At 24.5% G+C, this 20,049-nt stretch overlaps 1 protein-coding gene across 1 annotated transcript in view; it reads left to right on the forward strand.

Annotated features, from left to right (window-relative positions):
- rictor (rapamycin-insensitive companion of Tor) overlaps positions 1-20,049 on the forward strand; it is a 55,169-nt gene that overhangs the window by 11,571 nt on the left and 23,549 nt on the right. The window contains exons 7-19 of the mRNA XM_087165865.1: positions 500-567; positions 2,899-2,981; positions 3,651-3,738; positions 4,190-4,280; positions 4,478-4,544; positions 4,632-4,712; positions 5,811-5,908; positions 7,526-7,703; positions 11,876-11,974; positions 13,016-13,198; positions 14,116-14,175; positions 17,206-17,354; positions 19,476-19,602. Of these exons, the coding sequence (XP_087021991.1) occupies positions 500-567; positions 2,899-2,981; positions 3,651-3,738; positions 4,190-4,280; positions 4,478-4,544; positions 4,632-4,712; positions 5,811-5,908; positions 7,526-7,703; positions 11,876-11,974; positions 13,016-13,198; positions 14,116-14,175; positions 17,206-17,354; positions 19,476-19,602 (1,372 nt within the window). The remainder of the gene's footprint in view (positions 1-499; positions 568-2,898; positions 2,982-3,650; positions 3,739-4,189; positions 4,281-4,477; positions 4,545-4,631; positions 4,713-5,810; positions 5,909-7,525; positions 7,704-11,875; positions 11,975-13,015; positions 13,199-14,115; positions 14,176-17,205; positions 17,355-19,475; positions 19,603-20,049) is intronic.

Consider the following 20,049-nt stretch of genomic DNA (forward strand, 5'->3'; position numbering starts at 1 on the left):
GAGCTACTTTCATGTTGAGTTAATTCCATAAACACAAATATTGCTCATTGGTAAACTTTGTCATACTTTTAATCAATTTTTTTTATTTATTACAAATTTTTTCTTTTTCTTTCCTTTAGCAATTTATGAATTTTGTTTCCTGGTGCATTTATAAAAAGATTGTAACAGTTTTTTTTTAATGAAAAATAAGTCCAAAATGTTACTCTTGTCATTTACATATATTGTATTGAAGTACTTATTGAAATCTCACGCAATATTTAATAATCATCAAATGCATTAAACAAAAAAACTTATTTCAATTTAAATAAATTTTGCTGAAATATCGTAATAAACATTTAATTGTGATTGGGCTAATCATATGTTACACTTACGCATGTGTTTTACTTCCATTTAAAGTTTGTATAATTAAATAGTCTATTAAAAATTGATTTATACTACATTGAATTTTTGTAAAAATTCTCAGTTTATTAATCATTTGTGTATTTTTTTAAACATGTAGTGAAGACAAAGACCCTAATTTGAATTGCAGCAAATCTGCTATTGTATGTGCTTTACTTTCTTGGCCTGGTATGTTTAATTTTAATTTATACTGTTACTTGATCATTCATGTAAACTGTTGTCTTTGTGAATTTTTAAAACCTTATGGAGTATTGCTTGAAGGTTTATTTTTAAATTTTTTATATGTAGTAGTTGTGCAATTCCATGATACAAAGGACGTAACCAAAAAAAAAAAAAACTTTTAATATTATCCCTCCCTTACAAAAATTTCATGAAGAAAGATTATTAAAATTTTAATACAGTTTGTATTTATAACTTCAGTCACATAATTTCAAAATAAAAATGTGTTTTTTCCCATGCCTATTCTACATAATTGAATTACATTTCATATTTTTATTCTAAATAAAACATTTTTAATTTGTTTCCCTTTTTCTTATGTGTATATTATAATTGTATTTGTTATGTATTTTCTATCATTGTGCAAATGAAATTATTTACTTCATTCAAATATATAGGTTGTTTTATATGATAAGAATTTATTTAATTTTTTATAAACTGACAACAAAAAATTTTCTAATTGAAGAATGCATTTACAAAGATATAAAGTTAAAATTGATTCATTTAAACCTAGCCCTGGAACTTTTGCACTCAGCAAATTTTTTACTCTAATTTATATTTAAAATTTATTTTTCAGTAAAATGATTTCCATAACGCATATTCTAACATTTCTTTTACTCATTTTTTTCATTTACATTTATTTACAGCATTTTTATATTGTAAAGGTATTTTTTGAATTGAATTGATAATAAACATGATATGTAAACATTTTCAATTGTTTACATTTTATTGCTTGTTTGTATCTACACAAACATTAAGGTGAGCAAATTTAAGGCTCTGTCATAATGTTTCTGAAATGCTTTAAATAAAATAGAAAGCTACAAAATCCATTATCTAATAATTTTTAAAATTAGTTAAATAATGTAAGTATTGAATGAGATAAAATAAGAAATTAAAGAAACTTTTTTTTTATCTCGTAAGGTATAGAATATTTGCTACAATCAAAAGCATTAATGGGAATTAGATGCTTCTCTGGTTTCTATATTTTATTTTTCACTTAATTTTAGCAATTTTTTCCTGTTATCAGTCAAAACAAACTTTCATTATTTATATACTTTATGCTATGATTCATTATTGTAATATTTTCAAAATGCATTTTTTATATTAAAAAAAACGTTACAAAAAATATTTGAGATTCATATAAATTATTTCCATTACATATTATATTTAATGCTGCATTAAGCTTATAAGCATATTGTTGAACTTAAAAGTCCTTATGTTAAAAAAGAAAAATATATTTAATTTTTATTGAACTATTTGTTTTAAAAGCTACTTTAAATAATTTATATGCAGTCCATTTGACATTTCTTTTCATTATTTTAAAAAATATTTTTTTAATTGAATAAAAGATATTTGTAAATTATAGTATGTTTAAATGTATTTATAAGTTTTTCTTGAAACAAATATTTTTGCTCTTTTAAGTTTTATATTTTTATTTATTTATTTCTTCCTTTTTTAACTTGTGATTTGTTTTGTTTAAAAATTTCTTTGTCAAGCAGTGCTCATTAACAAGCAGTCTCAATGTACAGTAAATTACATTATAGACAATGGATATGCTGTTCTGAAATGTAACCAACAACTCTTTCAAATTGAGTTCATAGATTATAGCAAAAATTGATTATTACAATTCTTTGCATTTTTAAAATTATTATGCAAGTTTATTGTGACTAATATTTTGGTTTTGTAAAGGTTAATTATTATTAAAATTATATTCATGATAACTGTTTCTCCCACCCAATCCATTTATCAATTTCCAAAACAGTCATCTTTACTGAGGTACACTTATTTAAAAATCTTCTGTTAAAATATGTATTTCTCTGCATTTTATTTATTTTAATTTCCCTTTGTTGTTTTTTGAATCACATTCCAAAGTTTAACTTTTGTTTCCCTTTTTCACCTTTTCTTTTAAAGGTAATTTTTCTTTTTATTTTCAAAAATATTTTTTATAAATTTTTTTATCACAATTCTATTTTTGAAAATGATAAATTTCCCTCTCTTGTTAAAATGATTTCCTGATTCCACACTAAAGGTTTTTTACTAAACAATCAGTGGCTAAGTTAAACCGCAATGAATAGGGCACTTAACGAAACAGAAGCATTATCATTTAAATCAAACAATAAAAAAAAGGTGGCTCTCAAAACCAAACGATAAAGTTTGTGTGAAAAATGTCAAAGTTGTGTTGCTCAGAGACAATACAAAATGAGAAGTGGTTAAATATTTATAAATTCAATAGTTTTAGAATCATTAAATAATTTATTCTATTTTATTTAATTTTTTTTGCAGGTCTAATATATTTGTGCCAAACTGGTGCTACTCATTTGCAGTCCTTAGTGGAAATGCTTCATCTTCCTTACCCAGAGTTGCGTGTAAGTTTTACTTTTTATTATTGAATTATGAAAGAAATGAGGTTCAAAATCTCATTTTTATTGGAAGTTTTTTATTTCTAAAAATGCCATAATTTGAACTAATTTTTATCTTGAAGAATTGCTGCATCAGTAAATCGGTTTTTTTTTTTTTCCATGCTAAATTGTGAATGGAGAAAATTTTGAACTAAACATATGTTAAATTTAAAATATGTATTCTTTTAAGAATCAGTGTCAAATTGCTTTCACTTTCTGAACTATAAAACCTCACTGTGAATTATGAAATTTGATATTTTTATAATACCCATTATTTCACTGAATCATTAAAATTAATTTGTTATAAAGTTCTCTAAAGTTGTTAAAGCGAAATTTCAGGAAAACTTGTATTTGTGCAAAAGTATATCTACAAACTGTATTTGGACTTGGCTACTTCAATAATTTGAATGACAGAATAAATTACAATATAAGGGAAAATTATGTTTTTACTAGAAGCTAAAATAGTGCAAAAAAAATTTTTTTTTTATATCCATAAAATATATAAACTTTTGTAAATGCTGCGAAAGTGGACTCATATCCTTTCTTAAAGAACTGATTCCATTATTAAAAAAATTTCTTTTTTAATATATGTTTGATAAAGTGATAACGAAAAAATAATTTATTTCTTTTTTCTAGAAAAATATATTAGATATCTTTTATCAATTATTTGATATTAATATACCAGAATGGACAGAGGATTTCTCTGTTGCCCTATGCTCTTCAGGTATTTACTTTCTCTATTATATTTTAATTAATCAATTATCTAATTTGTTTTTTTCTTTAATCGCAAGAAAAAGTATATAAATTTTTAATTTAAATCTATTTTTTGACAATGTGCTTACTTTTGAATTGGTTTTTGTCCAACTAAACCAATTTAAGATGCTTTACTTAATCATTTTAAAATGTTTTAACATTTTGCTTATGGCTGGTACAATATATGAACCAGATTAGCAGGCTTTAACATGCAAAATGCCATATGCAAAATGTTAATATAAAAGAAAGCTGCACTATCAAATGCTTCACTTTATTTCTAATAATTACTTTTAAAATGTTACCTTTGTTTTCATTATTTTATTGGAATTTTTTTATGTCATACTGGTATTTCATTTTATATATATTTTTAGACATGTTCATGAGTATTGGATCGTAAGTAAAATATAATTTTTAATTTCCAGACCCTTCTGCTTATAAGACATCATGGCAACTTTACGAGGGATACATTGTGTCTGAAGGAACAGATATATTATCTTACTCTTCTAAAGACAGGTTTTTAATTCAGTTTGTGTTAAATATTTTAATTACAAATATAATGTACTATTTTTGCCAAAAATATTCATTATTAATAAAAAGAGCAGGTACTCTTTAAAAAATAATCATATTTCTAATCACTAATAACATTCAGAATAGTCTTATTGCTTAGAGTATAGACTAATAAATTTTAATATAACGTTAAATGTTTTCAGGATGAATTTAGTGGACAATTATTATTCTCTACTTGTATTGATTTTTGTTAGTGCTGGGTTACTAGATGTAAGTTGCTTTTGCTTAGATTGAATTTTCCTCTGTTAATTTAGAAATTATAAAATTTATTAAAAAAAATTTTTTTTTTTTTTATAGGCTCTTTGTGATATTATTGTTACTAGTGAAATTTGTTTGGCAGTTCGCGCCACCATTTTTCTGGGAGAATTTGTATACATGGTGAGTACTAGTGAAATAATTTTTTTAATATTAAAATGATTTCATTTAAATGAAATGTGTTCAGCTATATTTAATTATGCTTGTTTACCTAGTTTAGCTTAAATGTTGTGGATTAAAATAAAATATAATTTTATTTTGGTGAAAATTTTCATTTTTGACATATATTCCATAATTTCTTATTAGCTAAAAGTTGTCGATTATCTTTTTAAACAGAAGTTTTTAGTTCATAGAAAAGTTTAATTATTTACAAACACCTATGCAAACATATTTATTAAAAAGTTGTGAAATGCTTGCAAATAAAAAAAAATCAACTTCTAAATTTTATGAAATCAGTCAATAATTCAAAATTAGATGCTGCTTTGTACAAATATTCGCGCGCAGGGTCGTCGGGCTACCGAAGCGGGGGTGCCATCCCCTCCGCAGAGGATCAAAATTGTAATGGCATGTCTTCGGATCATCCTCCGGGATGTTTCCCAGACCGTCGCCAATAGCCCATTGTGCAGCTCTAGTGCGACGTAAATTAACAACAACAAATATTTTTTTAAAAAATTATTATAATGATTTGTCAGAGGCAGTAATGCAAGTAAATTTTAAAATTAGACAAAATATGTGTCAACAACCTTTTTTTAAATTTAAATGTAAATAATGAATTCTATTATTTAAACCTTGATTTTCAATATTTATTGTTAGAAATAGATTAAAAGCGATGTTGTCTCGATATTCCAATTGTTCTACTATCCAAAGTAGTTCCTACTATCCACTTTGGATAATTGAGGTCTTACTGTATCTTGAATTCTTTTTAAAAGCTTGTTATTTAAAATTGTTTTTTTATTCTTTTTTTTTAAAAGAAATTCACAAAAGACTTTTACGTTACTTTACTTTTGTACATTACATACATTACTGTGTACATTTTGTAATTTACATATTTTACAGTGTATGCATGTACAACAAAAAAAAACCTGACGATGTTTTTTCTTGTTGCAATTAATAGTTAATTAAAGTGAAGATACGCTAATAAAATTATTATTAAAGTTTTGACTCTTTTTTTGCATCAAAGTTTAACATTTTTGATTTTTTTCTTCTCATTTTTTCTGTTAGGCTAATCAACTGCTTCCAATAGATTGCAGTCATTTGTCTAACTGCCTTCCTTCCCTCATTTCATCAGCTTCAACATTTGGATCGTCGAAAGAACACATGTAATCCTTCATTCTTGAACATTTTAATAATAATAATATTGTATTACTTTAAATGGTAAGCTTTTGAAAATCAATGTAACTTAATATTGCTTTTGCTGAAGAGTTTCAAACTGTGTCCACAAAATATAACTCAAGCATGAAGACTTACAAATGTGAGAAACATAACTTTTTCTCAAGTTTATAGTTTTTTTTTTTTTTTAAATATTTCAAACTGTGGGGTTAAAATCAATTTGACTTGACTGCAAAATAGTTCATGTTTTTTTAAGTCCATTATGAGCTACTTCTATACATTATAAGTTTTTTTACAAATTTTTATCTCTATTGTCCTGATTTTCCTATTTAGAAAATTTATTAAAGTATCTTTAACTTTATATAAATTTAATACAAGATTTTATTTTTAAATATAAATGCATTTCATGATTCATTCCGTTCTTAATTTTTTTTAATAAGCCTTACATAATACTTTCTTTATTTTTCTCAAGTGGTGATACTTTTCAGATCACAAAAGACACTATATTTGTTACTTAATAAATATCAACCTAATATCAACTTGTTATTCATTGAATATAATGAATATCAACATTAAAATACTCTGTTTAAAATCGAGTTTAAAATATTACCTTTTAGAATGATGGAACATATGAACAGTTGCTAATAATGCTATAAAGTTTATGAACAAATCAAATACAGCAATTTGGAACAGTACATATTATTTAGCTTCATTTTTTTTCTCCAGAGATGACATTTTTAGACCAAATTGTTGCTTAGTATTTACAGTTTCCAGAATTTCCACTTGATAGTTGCTCACTATGCACTGAAACATTTTGTTGCCTACCTGAAAATCATGCTGTTTTTACTGAAAATAGTCTCTAGCCATACTTGTCAAGGTCATAAAAAATTAACATTACTTATTTATTACTTGCATAGCATGTATCCCCAGCCCTTCAGTTGAATTGTGTGAGTTTCAAAGCAACACACTGTTTTTATAAATCCTTTTTCTTTTACAATATCATTTTATATAAATTCTATTAATTATAATATAATATTTATGTATTTTTTAATCTATTTATCTAGTGGTGCAATGTATTATTTAGAATAAAAGGAACTTTTTCTGAATGCATCTTGAAAATATTATTATTATGTAAACAATAAGATGCATTTGTAATAAAAAATTATTTTTTAAAATCTTTATTATTAAATTTTGCACACTTTGGCTAAAAACGAAATTGGAGTAAAATAGATATAACCCACAAAGTATTGCAGTTCCTAAAGAAGTCTTTTCATCTGTAGTTTTTTCTACCAAAAAACTGGATACAATATATTTATTCTATTAAAAAACGTACTTCAATTCTTCATAGTATCATTTTTTATTTTAAAGAAGGGGAATCTAAGATTTTGACATTGTTAGACCCTCCAATGTCAAAATGTGTTTGATAACAAAAAGGATATCACCAGTTTGCCATTTAAACAACCATCATCACTCAATGCGTTTTTTTTTTTGGGTATAATTAATTATAAATGAAATATTGTGATTAAATTGTGACACTAAAGCTGTAAAGAGTAATTTTTTACTGTGAATTGTGTTTGTTATTGACCTGTAACTTACTCTCTCTATAGCCAGGCTACTGCTGCAATTACTTGCTTATTTCGAATTCATGAGCTGAAGAAAAAAGGTGCTGTTCCAAACAGTTTAGTTCTTCATAATATCATTCACATTTGTGATCCAAGCGGTAAAAAGAAAGGATTTTTAGTTAGTGCTGTAAATAAAATTAAACTTTGGAAATATTTGAAAAAGGTCAGTTTATAAATGTTAGTTAAATTTTTTTACAAGTCTGTGATGTTTTAATTTAATTCTGTATTGATTTATGCTACATGTTTTATTATTTACTTTACAAAATGTCTCTTGGTTTTGAAGTTATTTGATGGATTTATTTTTAAATAGTGAAAATTTGTAGAAAATAATGCATTTAATTTGGATTTGCTATTCTTTTGATAGATTTTTTAAATTGAAGCTTTAGCTGAAGTGAGAAAATATTTATTACACTTAATCAGTAGTTTATTGTTATTATTTAAAATAAATAAAATTAGTGATTTTTCAATGTCCCATAATTAAATAAAAGTATTCATTTGTATATTTAACTTAATTATTTGTTTAAGATCTTTTAAAAAATTCACACAAAAGCTAAACCCAAAGTTTAGGTACACATCTGCACCAATTAAACTATTTGACTAAAGGATTTATTCAAATATATTTTAGTTTTGTATTAAAAATGAATTGAACTTCAAGGTTTTGTATTGGTAGTACTAAATATCAAATAATTGTCAAATATTGCTGTTCAGTTGTGTTATCAATTTTGGAAAACTGTATGGGCTTTTAGATAATATAAGACATTTTATATGGCAAATACTTAAGTCTTTTTAACACACTTTCTCATCCTGTACTCTAAATAAAATAAAAATCTTTTTAATTGAAGAAAAATAAATTTTCAATCAATGATTGGAATAGAGACATTTAAAAATTGGAACTCGGTAACTTCTAAAAAATTTTTGTTAGAAGTATCAATTTCTCAGCAGATGTACTTGAAAAATAAGTTGTATATATTGTAATTACATAAATAGTATTTTATTTTGAATTAAAAACTAGCTTTTTTTTCAAGATATTTGATGTTTCTTTTTTAAGTTTCCCAATATCTCTCCTTGGCAATTTAAAATTCCTATAAAGAAATACTTTTTGCTCTTGAATTCTTTATAGTAGTCATCACCCAAATGCTTTTCAACTGTGAAAATTTAGGAAGATTATAAATTTTTTTCCTTCATAAACTTAATTTTTCGTCTCAATTATCTGTGTTTTATTTAAAATTTGTTTTTAAAGTAATTAATATTAAAGTAATTTCCATTTGTCAAATAATTTGTATGTTTTTAAATACTAATTTCAAATTTACGCAATTTTAAGAACCAATAAATGCATACCAGCTGAACCCTATTACTGTTTTTTTTCCTTTCTCAGGGTTGCTACGCTATCTGAAAAACCGGGGAAAGTCAGAAAATTTAGAAATTGCCCGAAAAATCAGGGAATTTAACATTTTTGTGCCAAAATCTGGGAGTTTGATCCACATATTTTTCCAATCATTTTCTGCCACTTCCCTATGGTATTTCAAATGAATGCATATTTAATACGCTGTTATGAATTTGGGGCATCACATGAATTTCCAATTTGGGGCATCACTTTTTTCGAAGTGTTCTCTTCATGACAATTCCATCATAATTTTGTGTCATTAGTTGATAGTTAATCAGCAATTATTTATAATTTTTGTGGCTCTTTTAGCATCATTTTTCTGGTTCCAATGTTTTTAATACCATGTCATAACGATGTTCGAATTTTGATTTTGCATTATCACTTTTTGACACTTTCAGTTTGTGATGGTACCATCATAATTTTACGTCGTTTGATGGTGCAGTTTTGTATTATTTTTACAATCCTTTTAACGTGGTTTGCTTTTTCAAATTCCAATATTTTAAAGAGATGTTGTTACAATATTCAAATTTGAGATATCACTTTCTGGCACGTTTGATTTGTGTGTTCTGGCGTGTTTGATTACTAAAAAGTTTAGTGTTTTTCTTCAAAATATTTTAATTTTTTCTTCACAATAAAAGGTAAGATTTTTTTTAATTTGCTTTTTTGTAACAAATTTGTTTTTATTTTTTAATCAATATATAAAAAGATTTAGGAAAAATATTATTCTTTACTAAATAGACAATCCTATTCAGTAGTCATATTTTGCGTATTTTATTTTTAGAAAATTTATTTAGTTGATTAAATAAGATTTTAATTACTATTGAATTCATAATACTTATATATTTATTAGTTTCTTTTGTGAGAGGATTTAGAATTTTAAAAAATACTTTTTTTATGAACTATTATCTGTGTATAGCAGAGATACTAATAAATTTATTAATAACTAAATTTTACCATTTATTGTTATCAAATCTAGAGGAAGATCAAATAAATAATATTTATTTTTTAATTAATTTGCATCACATATTAAAATTAATAGCTAGTTAATCTTTATTAATAATAAAGAGTTAATGATTCATTAATAAAGTGAAATTATTTTTTATAATTTTATCTCTTCAGTATTTTTAAATATATGTAGAAAAATAGCATTTTATTTTAATTTGCATAAAGACTTGAGATACACCCTTTTTTTCTTTTTTTTATTTTAAATTTCACTCTTGTTAACATCATGCTGGCTCATTATATAAAATGAAATTAAACATGGATACAAAATTAGGACATTTTTCATTAAAAGTCTCTGCCATTTACTTCCAAAGGGCAGAATTAAACAAAATTATAGTTTTCTGTGTTGGATATGTGAGACGAACTTTTATATATGATATATTTCTGTTGTCTTTATTACATTTTTTTCTATATTTTGGTGTTGTATTTTTTTAATTGAAATAAAATATACAATTTATTGTATAAATTACTAATATAATTTTTTTGTAGCTCACTGTATGTTTTCACCATATGACTGTCACTACATACTGCGATATTAGATTTGAATTTTTTAAAATTAATTAAATTTTTTCTAGTAAGGGAAGTTTGTTCTTATATTTGAGTAGCAGCCCTGCTTTCTGTTTGATTGTAGATTATTTTTATGCTGTTAGGAAAAAACATATTTTTTGAATTTTTTATTTTTTCAAATTTTTAAAAAAAGATTTTTATTGGAGGAAAGTTATTTTTGAACTCTCTAAAATATTGATAATTTAGAAACTCATACTTGGTGTAATTACCAGCTTTAATGACATTGTTATGTGGTTTAAATCTGAAGATAGTTTTTTCTTGTAAAATATTGCTTATATATATATAACGTTGCTGCCGAGTGGAAGGATAAAAACAGGTCTTAGGCCGGGAAAGAAGGTACAAAATTTATTTAATGATCATTAGAGTGAGAACAGTTATCAGAGTGTACACGAAATCATTGTGCTCCTCAATGAATGTTAGGGAAAATCTTGCAAAGTAACTCGTAAAATGTTTCGTTTTAGGAAATAAGGGAAAACTTAGTCATTGTTTTTGATCTGTTAAATAGGTCTAGGAAAAAAGCCTTAAGTTTTTCCCACAAATTAGTTAGAGGGATGTTCGCCAAAATGGTAATTAATGCATACTTAAACTAAATATAGATTAAAAGACAGGATGTGAATTTTAAAGTGTGAGAAAGAACATTTCGTTTTGAATAATAAATTGAGAAATGGATATATAGAAAAGAATAACATGAAAAGATTAGTTGAAGCTTTTTATGTTACATATGTGTATGTGTATTTAAATTTCTACTTAAAAACTGTGAAATCTTAAAAATGTAGTAGTTTATATGGAAGGGTAAGATTTCCATTTTTGAGGTATTTCTGAGAGATATAGATTAATATGATTAAAGAGATATAGATTAATGAAATTAATGTGATTTATAGAACCAAGGCTTGAAGTTAATTTAATTTGAATTGAAAAAGTGCTTTTGATATGGGAAAATAGAATAAATTGTTTGCTTTTTAAAAATAAATTCCATTGTAAAAGGAATACCATGAATATTGTTAGTACTATTGAGTGATAATCTTAGAAGTTTTAATATATTTGCCTACCAAAATTTTGCTGCATATATTGTTAATTTTATATGTGCATTTTACTCACTTTAGATTTATCCATTGACTTTTTTGGGGGGAAGGGAGGGTATTATTGGTGAAATGAAGTTCTATCATAAAAATTTACTTAACATGAAATGCCAATTTTAAAAGTTTTTAATTTAATGACATTTTATAAATAAAAGATTAGTTTTATTGATGTAAAAAGTATTTGAATTGAAAATTAGGATCAAACTTAAACTAAGTTAATGAATGTACTCTTACTTGTTTTTAACGAGTCATAAAGATTCAGTTTTTATTACATTTTGAAAAAATTATTTTTAAATATTACAGGAAATGACTGATGGAATTGACCAAGCAATAAAAGACACACAAGTGATTACAAAAGACTTTAACAGTTGGGATTGGGATCTCATTGACTGTATTTTAAAGGTAATTTCAACGAAACATTTCCATCATACAATTATTTCATATTATATCATGCCTACTGAATATGCTTTGTAAAATCAAAATCATGCTTAAATACTTAACAAAAAGCTTTAACTTCATTAAATTAAGAATTAATAAAGAGAAGAAGTATATTCCAGAATAGGCATAAAAAGACATTAAAGACAGAATATATTTTGTTCAATTTCCAAATGAATCGCTATTAGGAAAAACAAAATTCAGATATTTGCAGATTATATAAACAGTGAATCAGGTGTTAATGCATTAAAAGTCAATAGAGTGAAAAACAAACCTTTTGAGCAATTGCGACGAAAGCAACAGGGTTAAGGTAAAGTGATAAGGACAGATTGATGAACACAAAAACTTAAATAAAATATTATTTATAATATGTTTTACATTTAAAAAAAGAACATGATTAATTTTTGAGTCAATTAATACAACTAAAGAAAATCCTCTTAATAAAATTGTAAAGAGCATTTCTTTTTTCTTCCTTCCTTATTCTTGTGAATTTCTTTTATGAAAAAAAAAAGTTTTATTTTGTAATACAATATAATTTAATCTGAAAAGCATATAATTTAATTTGCAGCATAAGAGTCTCTCACACATTCTTTGTTATCTGATTTTCATTTCATTACATTCTTTTTAGTATTTTTTTAATTTGTTCTTTCTTTTTCATTTAAACATTTTTAACCCAACTTATCAAAATGTTCAACATATCCACAAGCAATACTTTCTTAGCATTTAATCCATATTAATTGTTTTCTTTTATTTAGTACAATTATTTCACATTCTATTTATTGTAGTTTCTCAAGAAGATAATAAGTTACCAAAGTTAACATTGTTTTATTATTACAATAGTGTCTAACTCCAGATATTTTATCAATTATTCATTAGATTAGGAAGCACAAAATTACAATAATATTAAGATAAGAAGGTAAAGTTAAAAACCAATTAATTTCTTGTTAGATTATGCATATATATGCCCAAATAGTAAAAAAATATGTGATTTTGTTTTCTGCTTTTTAGAATCCAAGTGACCATTTAAAAAAGCTAGAAGATGCAAATCATCGCCTGTTTATAAAGAAGCTTTTACACTTTTTTAAACCTAGTTCAAAAGATTTTTCAGAAATGGAATTCGATAAGGAAAATGGGAAACAAATTTGTGTTACTGGGTGCCACCTTTTGGAATTTTTCTTGGAATTAGAAGAGGTAGAACTGCTGTTAATTATTATTTAAACTATGTAGTTAAAACTGCATAATTATGTAGTTAAACTATTTTTTAAATACAATTTAAAACAATCATAATGCTATTTTTTTAAAAACAATTTAATTATTTCTACTTAGTTAGTTAAAGTCTCATTTTGAATTTTAGTTTATAATTTTTTTTTTATATTTACGTGTACAAAATTTATTTTTTAAATATTATTATTAATAATATTAACACTAACATTAAATATTGCCTGAAATAGTTTAAATGGTAAATGATACAGGGGTAATTGTGCTCCGGAAAAAATCTGGATTTTCGGATTTTTCGCTTACCGTGATCCGAAAGTTTCCGAAAATCCTAAGTCCAGAAGTTTCAAGAAATCATCGATCACGTTTATGTATAAAAATTCTTGTATATTTTATTTAAGAATATTAGAACTAGAATTTATACTTGGCATTTGTAAATATTTTTCCTGGTAGAATAATAAATGTGATTAGAGATAAAAGTAAACTTTCACATAATTATTCATTTAAATTATGTTGCATGTAATTCATTTAGAATATCATATTTTGAAAAATTTCAATAATTTAAATTTATAAAGATATTAATTTTTTTGAAGGATTTTACTCAAGAAATTTTAAGGATTTTTAAATTGGACCTACAATCACTCCTGGTGATACATAGTGAGCACAAATAAAAATTTTTGAAACAAACTATTTTTATTTGTGTTTAGTTTGTTGCTTCTGCATTACTTCACAAATTCTTCCTATTATTATTTTTTCCTCTGATAAACTTAAATATTTATTTAATTATATGTTAAACTTTTATAATAATATATTTTTTTAATTTATGAAATTTGAACATTTAGTTCTTTACTTTAACTTTCGTTTTAATTACCTTTTTCAACCTTTTTTTACAGGCCCGAGCACAAGAATGTTTTGATGAATTTCTAAGTGACCTCAATGTTTGTCTTGTTCAGGTGACTGATTTTTGTATTCATTTACTTATTATTTGATTCTCATATCAGTCTAAAATTGTTCACTGCTCTAATAATTTGGAAGATATACACATATATTTTTAAGCTACAAAAGCAGAAGCATTTTAATAATCCTGCCAAACTATTCTGTTTTGCACTAAGGTAACTCCTTTCAGTAAAACTGAATGACGTAAATATTTTTTACTGATATATGTCCAGATTGAGTGTTCTGCTGATTTGCAATATTCTTTCTATAATTTTATTCAAAAGACTCTCACATATAAAAAAAACAATTACTTATTAATACAATTACATATGGACACAAGTACATATAAATACAATTACATGTAAATACAATTACATATAAATACAATTACATATAAATACAATTACATTTAAATACAATTGTATATAAATACAATTGTATATAAATACAATTATATATAAATACAATTATATATAAATACAATTATATATAAATGCAATTACATATAAATACAATTGCATATAAAAGCATAAGCATTCATAAATGTCTGATTACTTCTCATTATTTCCAAATTGGTTTAACTGAGCCTTCATTCTTTCAATTTTTATTCCACTCCGACTAAATTCCCCATTGAATGGGGGGGGGGGGATGTTCTGCTACGTTTTTTTATTTATTTTTTTTGTTGATGGTGGGGGAGACAAGATGAAATCTATGTGTGGCTCCTTTCGCTAAAATAAGCTCATTAATACATGGTATCCCAGTGATCTATATTTATGCCTTTTTCCTTTTTTTGTTATTATTTGTACTTTTGATTACTTAATATTAAAGTTTTCAGTTAATTTTTGTTCACATTTCACTATGTCATGGCTGTATCCATTTCATTTATGTCTTAATGCACTCAGTGCATATATATACAGTCAAAATTTGATCTGTAGTTCCCACTTTTTTTTTTTTGTTTTCCCATATGTATTTTCTTATTTTAACAGTTCTGTCACAAATGCTATTCTTATACTGTTAATACCTGTTTAGTTTGTTTTTAAAACTATCAGATTCTTGTCTCTATCATTCAGAAATTCTATGGACATTTATCAAAAATATTCAAGTCAATTCATATTAACAAGAAAACAGTAACTTTAAATGCTAATGAGGAAGAAGAAAATTAAGATTTGTTACAGTTTGAAAAAAACTTTTTGAACATCAAGTTTGATGTTTATGCTTCAATTGATGAAAATGGTGAAACCTGCAATGTTGTCAATTAAAGAAATGATAGCTGAAGCTGAAGAAGTGCTAAGTCATACTGATAAAGATTTTAAACTAATCAAAACTATTCCCAATATGTTTCAACATTTGAAACTATGCAGAACTATTTGTATTTACAAACTTACAGAAAATGAACATCGCTCTATTTACAAACATCAAAAATTTATTCTTTGTGCTGAATGCAAACCGAAACTTCCAAATATTTTAAATAAATAAATACTTTTAGTCATCCATTTTTTGCATCCTAAATATTTTTGCACTAAATACATACTTTTTTTCAATTAAATTTTTTTTATACATATCGTAAATTTATTAAGTCCATTACTTTATTACTTTTCATACGTTTTCAAGTCATTATTTGATATTTTAAGTGGATCTATATTCATTTTTCCGTATGAATTGTTTGTAATGAACGGCTACTTGAGAAATGATTGATCGACATTCTACAGTATTTTAATTTTTTTTGCAGACATCTTTTTCAAAAGCTCAAAGTAATTCATTTATTCAAACTAAATTGACTGAAACACAGTAGACTATCACTTAGCCCAGATGATCTGGAAATGCTTTGTTCTGAATATCCCTAATGATCAAATTTATGCAAATTTTGAAGCCAAGTTTTTTTTTTAAATCGTAGGACATTTAAAATTAATATGTAATAAGATATTAATAATTTAATTAATAAAAAATGAGAAATAATTATTTGTTTAAACGTTATATTTAGGTTTACAATTACAATACATCTGAACTCAATGTCAGCTGGACAAGACCAATCCAATACAGTCTTCCCCCACTTTCCACTCTAGCCTTTTTTATGTTCTGACATCTTGAATAATCTTACTCATGCTGATAAAAAGTTGTGTATGAACAATTATTATAAATGTAAATAACTATTTTTTCTTGTAGCATTTTTGATAATATTAGAGGGTAAAATTTGAGTCATTTTTGAACATAAAGGCAACTTAAAAAAATTAATCAAAGCTGTGTCCAATATATTGAAATATTATTATAAACAAAATAGTCAAGTAATGTAATATGAATGCACAGGATTTAGTTGTAAACTAGGTAGACAGTCCTATACATGCGGGACATATGGCAACTCTAGCTATAGTTTTATAATACTTGTTTTAAACATATATATACACAAAATCAGACATAATACAAAAACATAATGCAACAAATCATAAAAGTTATCTGAGTCCTTCTAGCGTTGCTGTGCATTTCTTAAATAGTTCTCATTTTTATTAAACCTTCTCTAAGAACAAAGAAAAGTAGAAAATTAAATAATTAAGATTTTTAAGTTGGAAAGTACAGTAGGGAACCGATTATCCGGAACGATGGGGACCATTGCTATTCCGGATAACTGATTTTTCCGGTTTTCTGAATCGCTACAAAAAGCCGTTTGTTTATTGTTAAACCCAACAAAAAAAATGTTTTTTTGGAAATAATCTTAAAAAGAAGAATAAACGATGAAGGAATACACTAATAATTATTTCCAAAATGATGGTAAGGTAAACATCTTTCAAAAAAGAAAAAAAAATCCTAAAATCTTATGAGAAAAAAAAATTTTTTTTTTCAAAGTGGCTCAAAAACTTATCGAATTTCGTTCCGGTTTTTTGGTTTTCCGGTTTTCTGATTTCCGGATAACGGGATCTGTACTGTATTATTATTTCGATATAAATGCTGTTCTAAAATACTTAGAAGCAAACAAAAATCATCATTCAAAATTGCTTGTTTTCTTGTCTTGATTTTGCTTAATGTTTTCTTTTCTCCTCCTTATTTTGGATTAGCTGATTCAAGATAGTGACCGATTGAATTCCATTTTGAGTCCTATGAAAGTTTCTGGTACATATGCCCAAATGTACTTTCTTTTTATTGGTAAATTATCAAGCACTCATAAAGGATGTAAATTTTTAAATCGATGCAATACATTTCAGAAGTAAGTAAAGTTTAATTAACATCGTGAATATAATATGTATTTAATTTAACGTCATGAATATATAAATAAGTTTTTAGGATTCTGTACATAATTATGTTTAAGTTACTGAATATGAATAAACATTAAACTAAACTGGTATGTACCACTAAAAGTATTCATTTGTTATGAGAACTTGGTGGATTTTGTGGCCATGACAGATTTAGCATGCACCAATCACCATTTTGTACACAGGCTGTCTTCAACCAGCAGGGATTGAAATTTGATTAAAATTATTATTTAGTGAAGTTTGATCTAAGGGACCATCCACTAATTGCACAAAGTATTTAAAGTTTCTTATCTATTTTACTGGAATTTTAATTTTGAAAAATTTCACTACACTTCAGTTATTTTGTGAAGAAAAGAAAAATCAATGATTTAATTGATATTTTATAAAATATAAATTTAGGGTACCTTCACTTTTCTAATATTTTAAGGATATGCAATAACAAATTTTTATGATTTAAATTTTTCATTTCAAAAACTTAAATAATATCTTCATCATTTTATTTTTAAAAAAAATACAATTGATGTTAGGAATTAAATCATCACATAATTATTGAAATGATGAATTGAGTGGAGAGACATATACTAAATTACTTTTTACAAATTTGTTTAGCTGTTCACAAGTTTTTTTTGTCCTAAAATTATTAAAATTATTTTTTTTAATTATTTCATTAGAGAAATATTAAATCCAATTATTAATTTTAATAAAATATTGAATTTTTAAAAGAATGGACATTTTTTTATTGAACTTTTAATATGTGCATAATAAATTTCACAGCTTTGTAATATTTACGTACTTATATCTATTTGATGCTTGTATTGAAATCAATGAAAATTTAGAAGGGTCCATTCACTAATTTGCATATGTAATATGATTTCATGTTAGTATTTCTTTTCTGTTTAATTCACAACATATCTTCAAATTAAGTAAATGTTAGGTTAATGTGGAAAACAGATTTTTCAGTTTTTTTAAAAAAAATTTATTATAATTAGTTTTAAAAAAATGTGATGTTAACTAGTATAGTTTTTCCTCCTTAATAGTTATAATTATTTTAAAGCTGTTAATTTTAATAAAATTTTAAATTTATAAAGACATGGCACTTAATACAGAAAATAAGATGAAATGGAAATTTGAGGTTCTCTGAGCTTAAGTATATGGAATTTTTACAAATTTATTTTCTGTGTATTCTGAGTTGTATACATCAAAATGTTTCATCGGGTTTATTTAAAAACTTGAAGAAACTTTTTTTACTTTCAATAAAATTAAATTTTTTATTTTCACTATTACAGAATTTAAAGTGTAACAAATTATCCTCATCATTTTTTTTTTTTTTTTTTTTTTTTTTTTGCATTGATGTTTAAAATTGATTATTATTGTTTTTTTTTTAGAAAAGTTGATTTAAATTCTAATTATTTAATTTAAGCCATTTACATTGTGGTATGTAGAATGTAATATGGCCTGTTGAATTTACACTTCATTTTATTTTTAAATAATCAGCCTATAATATTTAAAAGTAATAGAATTTAAATAATTATGTATATTTATTTTTTAATTAACATTTTGCTCTCTTTTAAAAAAAAAAAAAAAAAAAATCTTGAATTTTATATAAAAGTCAGTGAAATTTTTTTTCTTTTTGTGTATGAATCCTATTTAATTTGATCTGTATTAATTTTTTTGAGATCTTTAAAGAAAGTTTTTCTTACTCATCTATATCTTTCTATTTTGATTTTATCAAATTAACTAAAATTTCTACATGTACTTTCAGTTAGCTCTTCAAAAGTTTTTGTTTGCAGTTAGTTGATATTTTTGCATGTGGTGAAAATAGTAAATTTTGTCGCTCATAATTATATGTTAAAAAAAGTAACAAATTTTTAAAATAAACCTCAATTGTAAGAATAATGAGTGTAAGTACCTGTTTAACCTAAGAATACTTATATATTTTTTGCATTATTGATTTAGGTCTTACAATATAACAATCAAATAATCTGTAAATTTTAATGATTTGTCTGATATTTTTATTAAAATTACATAAATATTGTAAGAATTTATATCTAATTTTTGATCTATGTATTTTCTAGCCTCCTTCAACTTGTGAATGTTACCAATCAAGATATTTACATAAAATTAGTTGTGTCAAGTTTAGACTATTCTAAAGAAGGTTTTTCTCGAGCAATATTAGCAAAAGTGCTCACTGGGACTGAAGAAGTAAGATGTTTCTTTAATTGATATATTTAATTATGATGAAATATGCTGAAAAAAGAATTATAATAGAAATAGATGAATAATCATGTGAAATACAAGTTATGAAGATTTGGAAATTTTATGTCAGTAATTAAATCTATTTAAAACAAAAACAAATATAAGCATATTTGTAAATAAATTAGTTTTAAAATCATTTAAGACTTAACTTATTTCGGAAGGTTTGATTTTTAAATCTGATTCGGTAATTTAATGTACAGGTACAGTTTTAATTAGAATATTTAAATTACAGTACAGCATTTAAACAATTTTTTTTTTTTTTAAGTAGGAAGATTTTGCTATGCAACTCACTGAAATTGCTTAGGGTGCCCTAGTTTATTTAATCATAAGATTGAATTTGAAAATTCACATAGAATGTTTACGTATTGAAATTTGCAAATTGAGTTCACTAGC

This window comes from Parasteatoda tepidariorum, chromosome 6 (assembly GCF_982258835.1).
Source record: "Parasteatoda tepidariorum strain Cologne lab strain chromosome 6, Ptep-v5.0, whole genome shotgun sequence".
In the NCBI taxonomy this organism is placed as follows: Eukaryota; Metazoa; Arthropoda; class Arachnida; order Araneae; family Theridiidae; genus Parasteatoda; species Parasteatoda tepidariorum.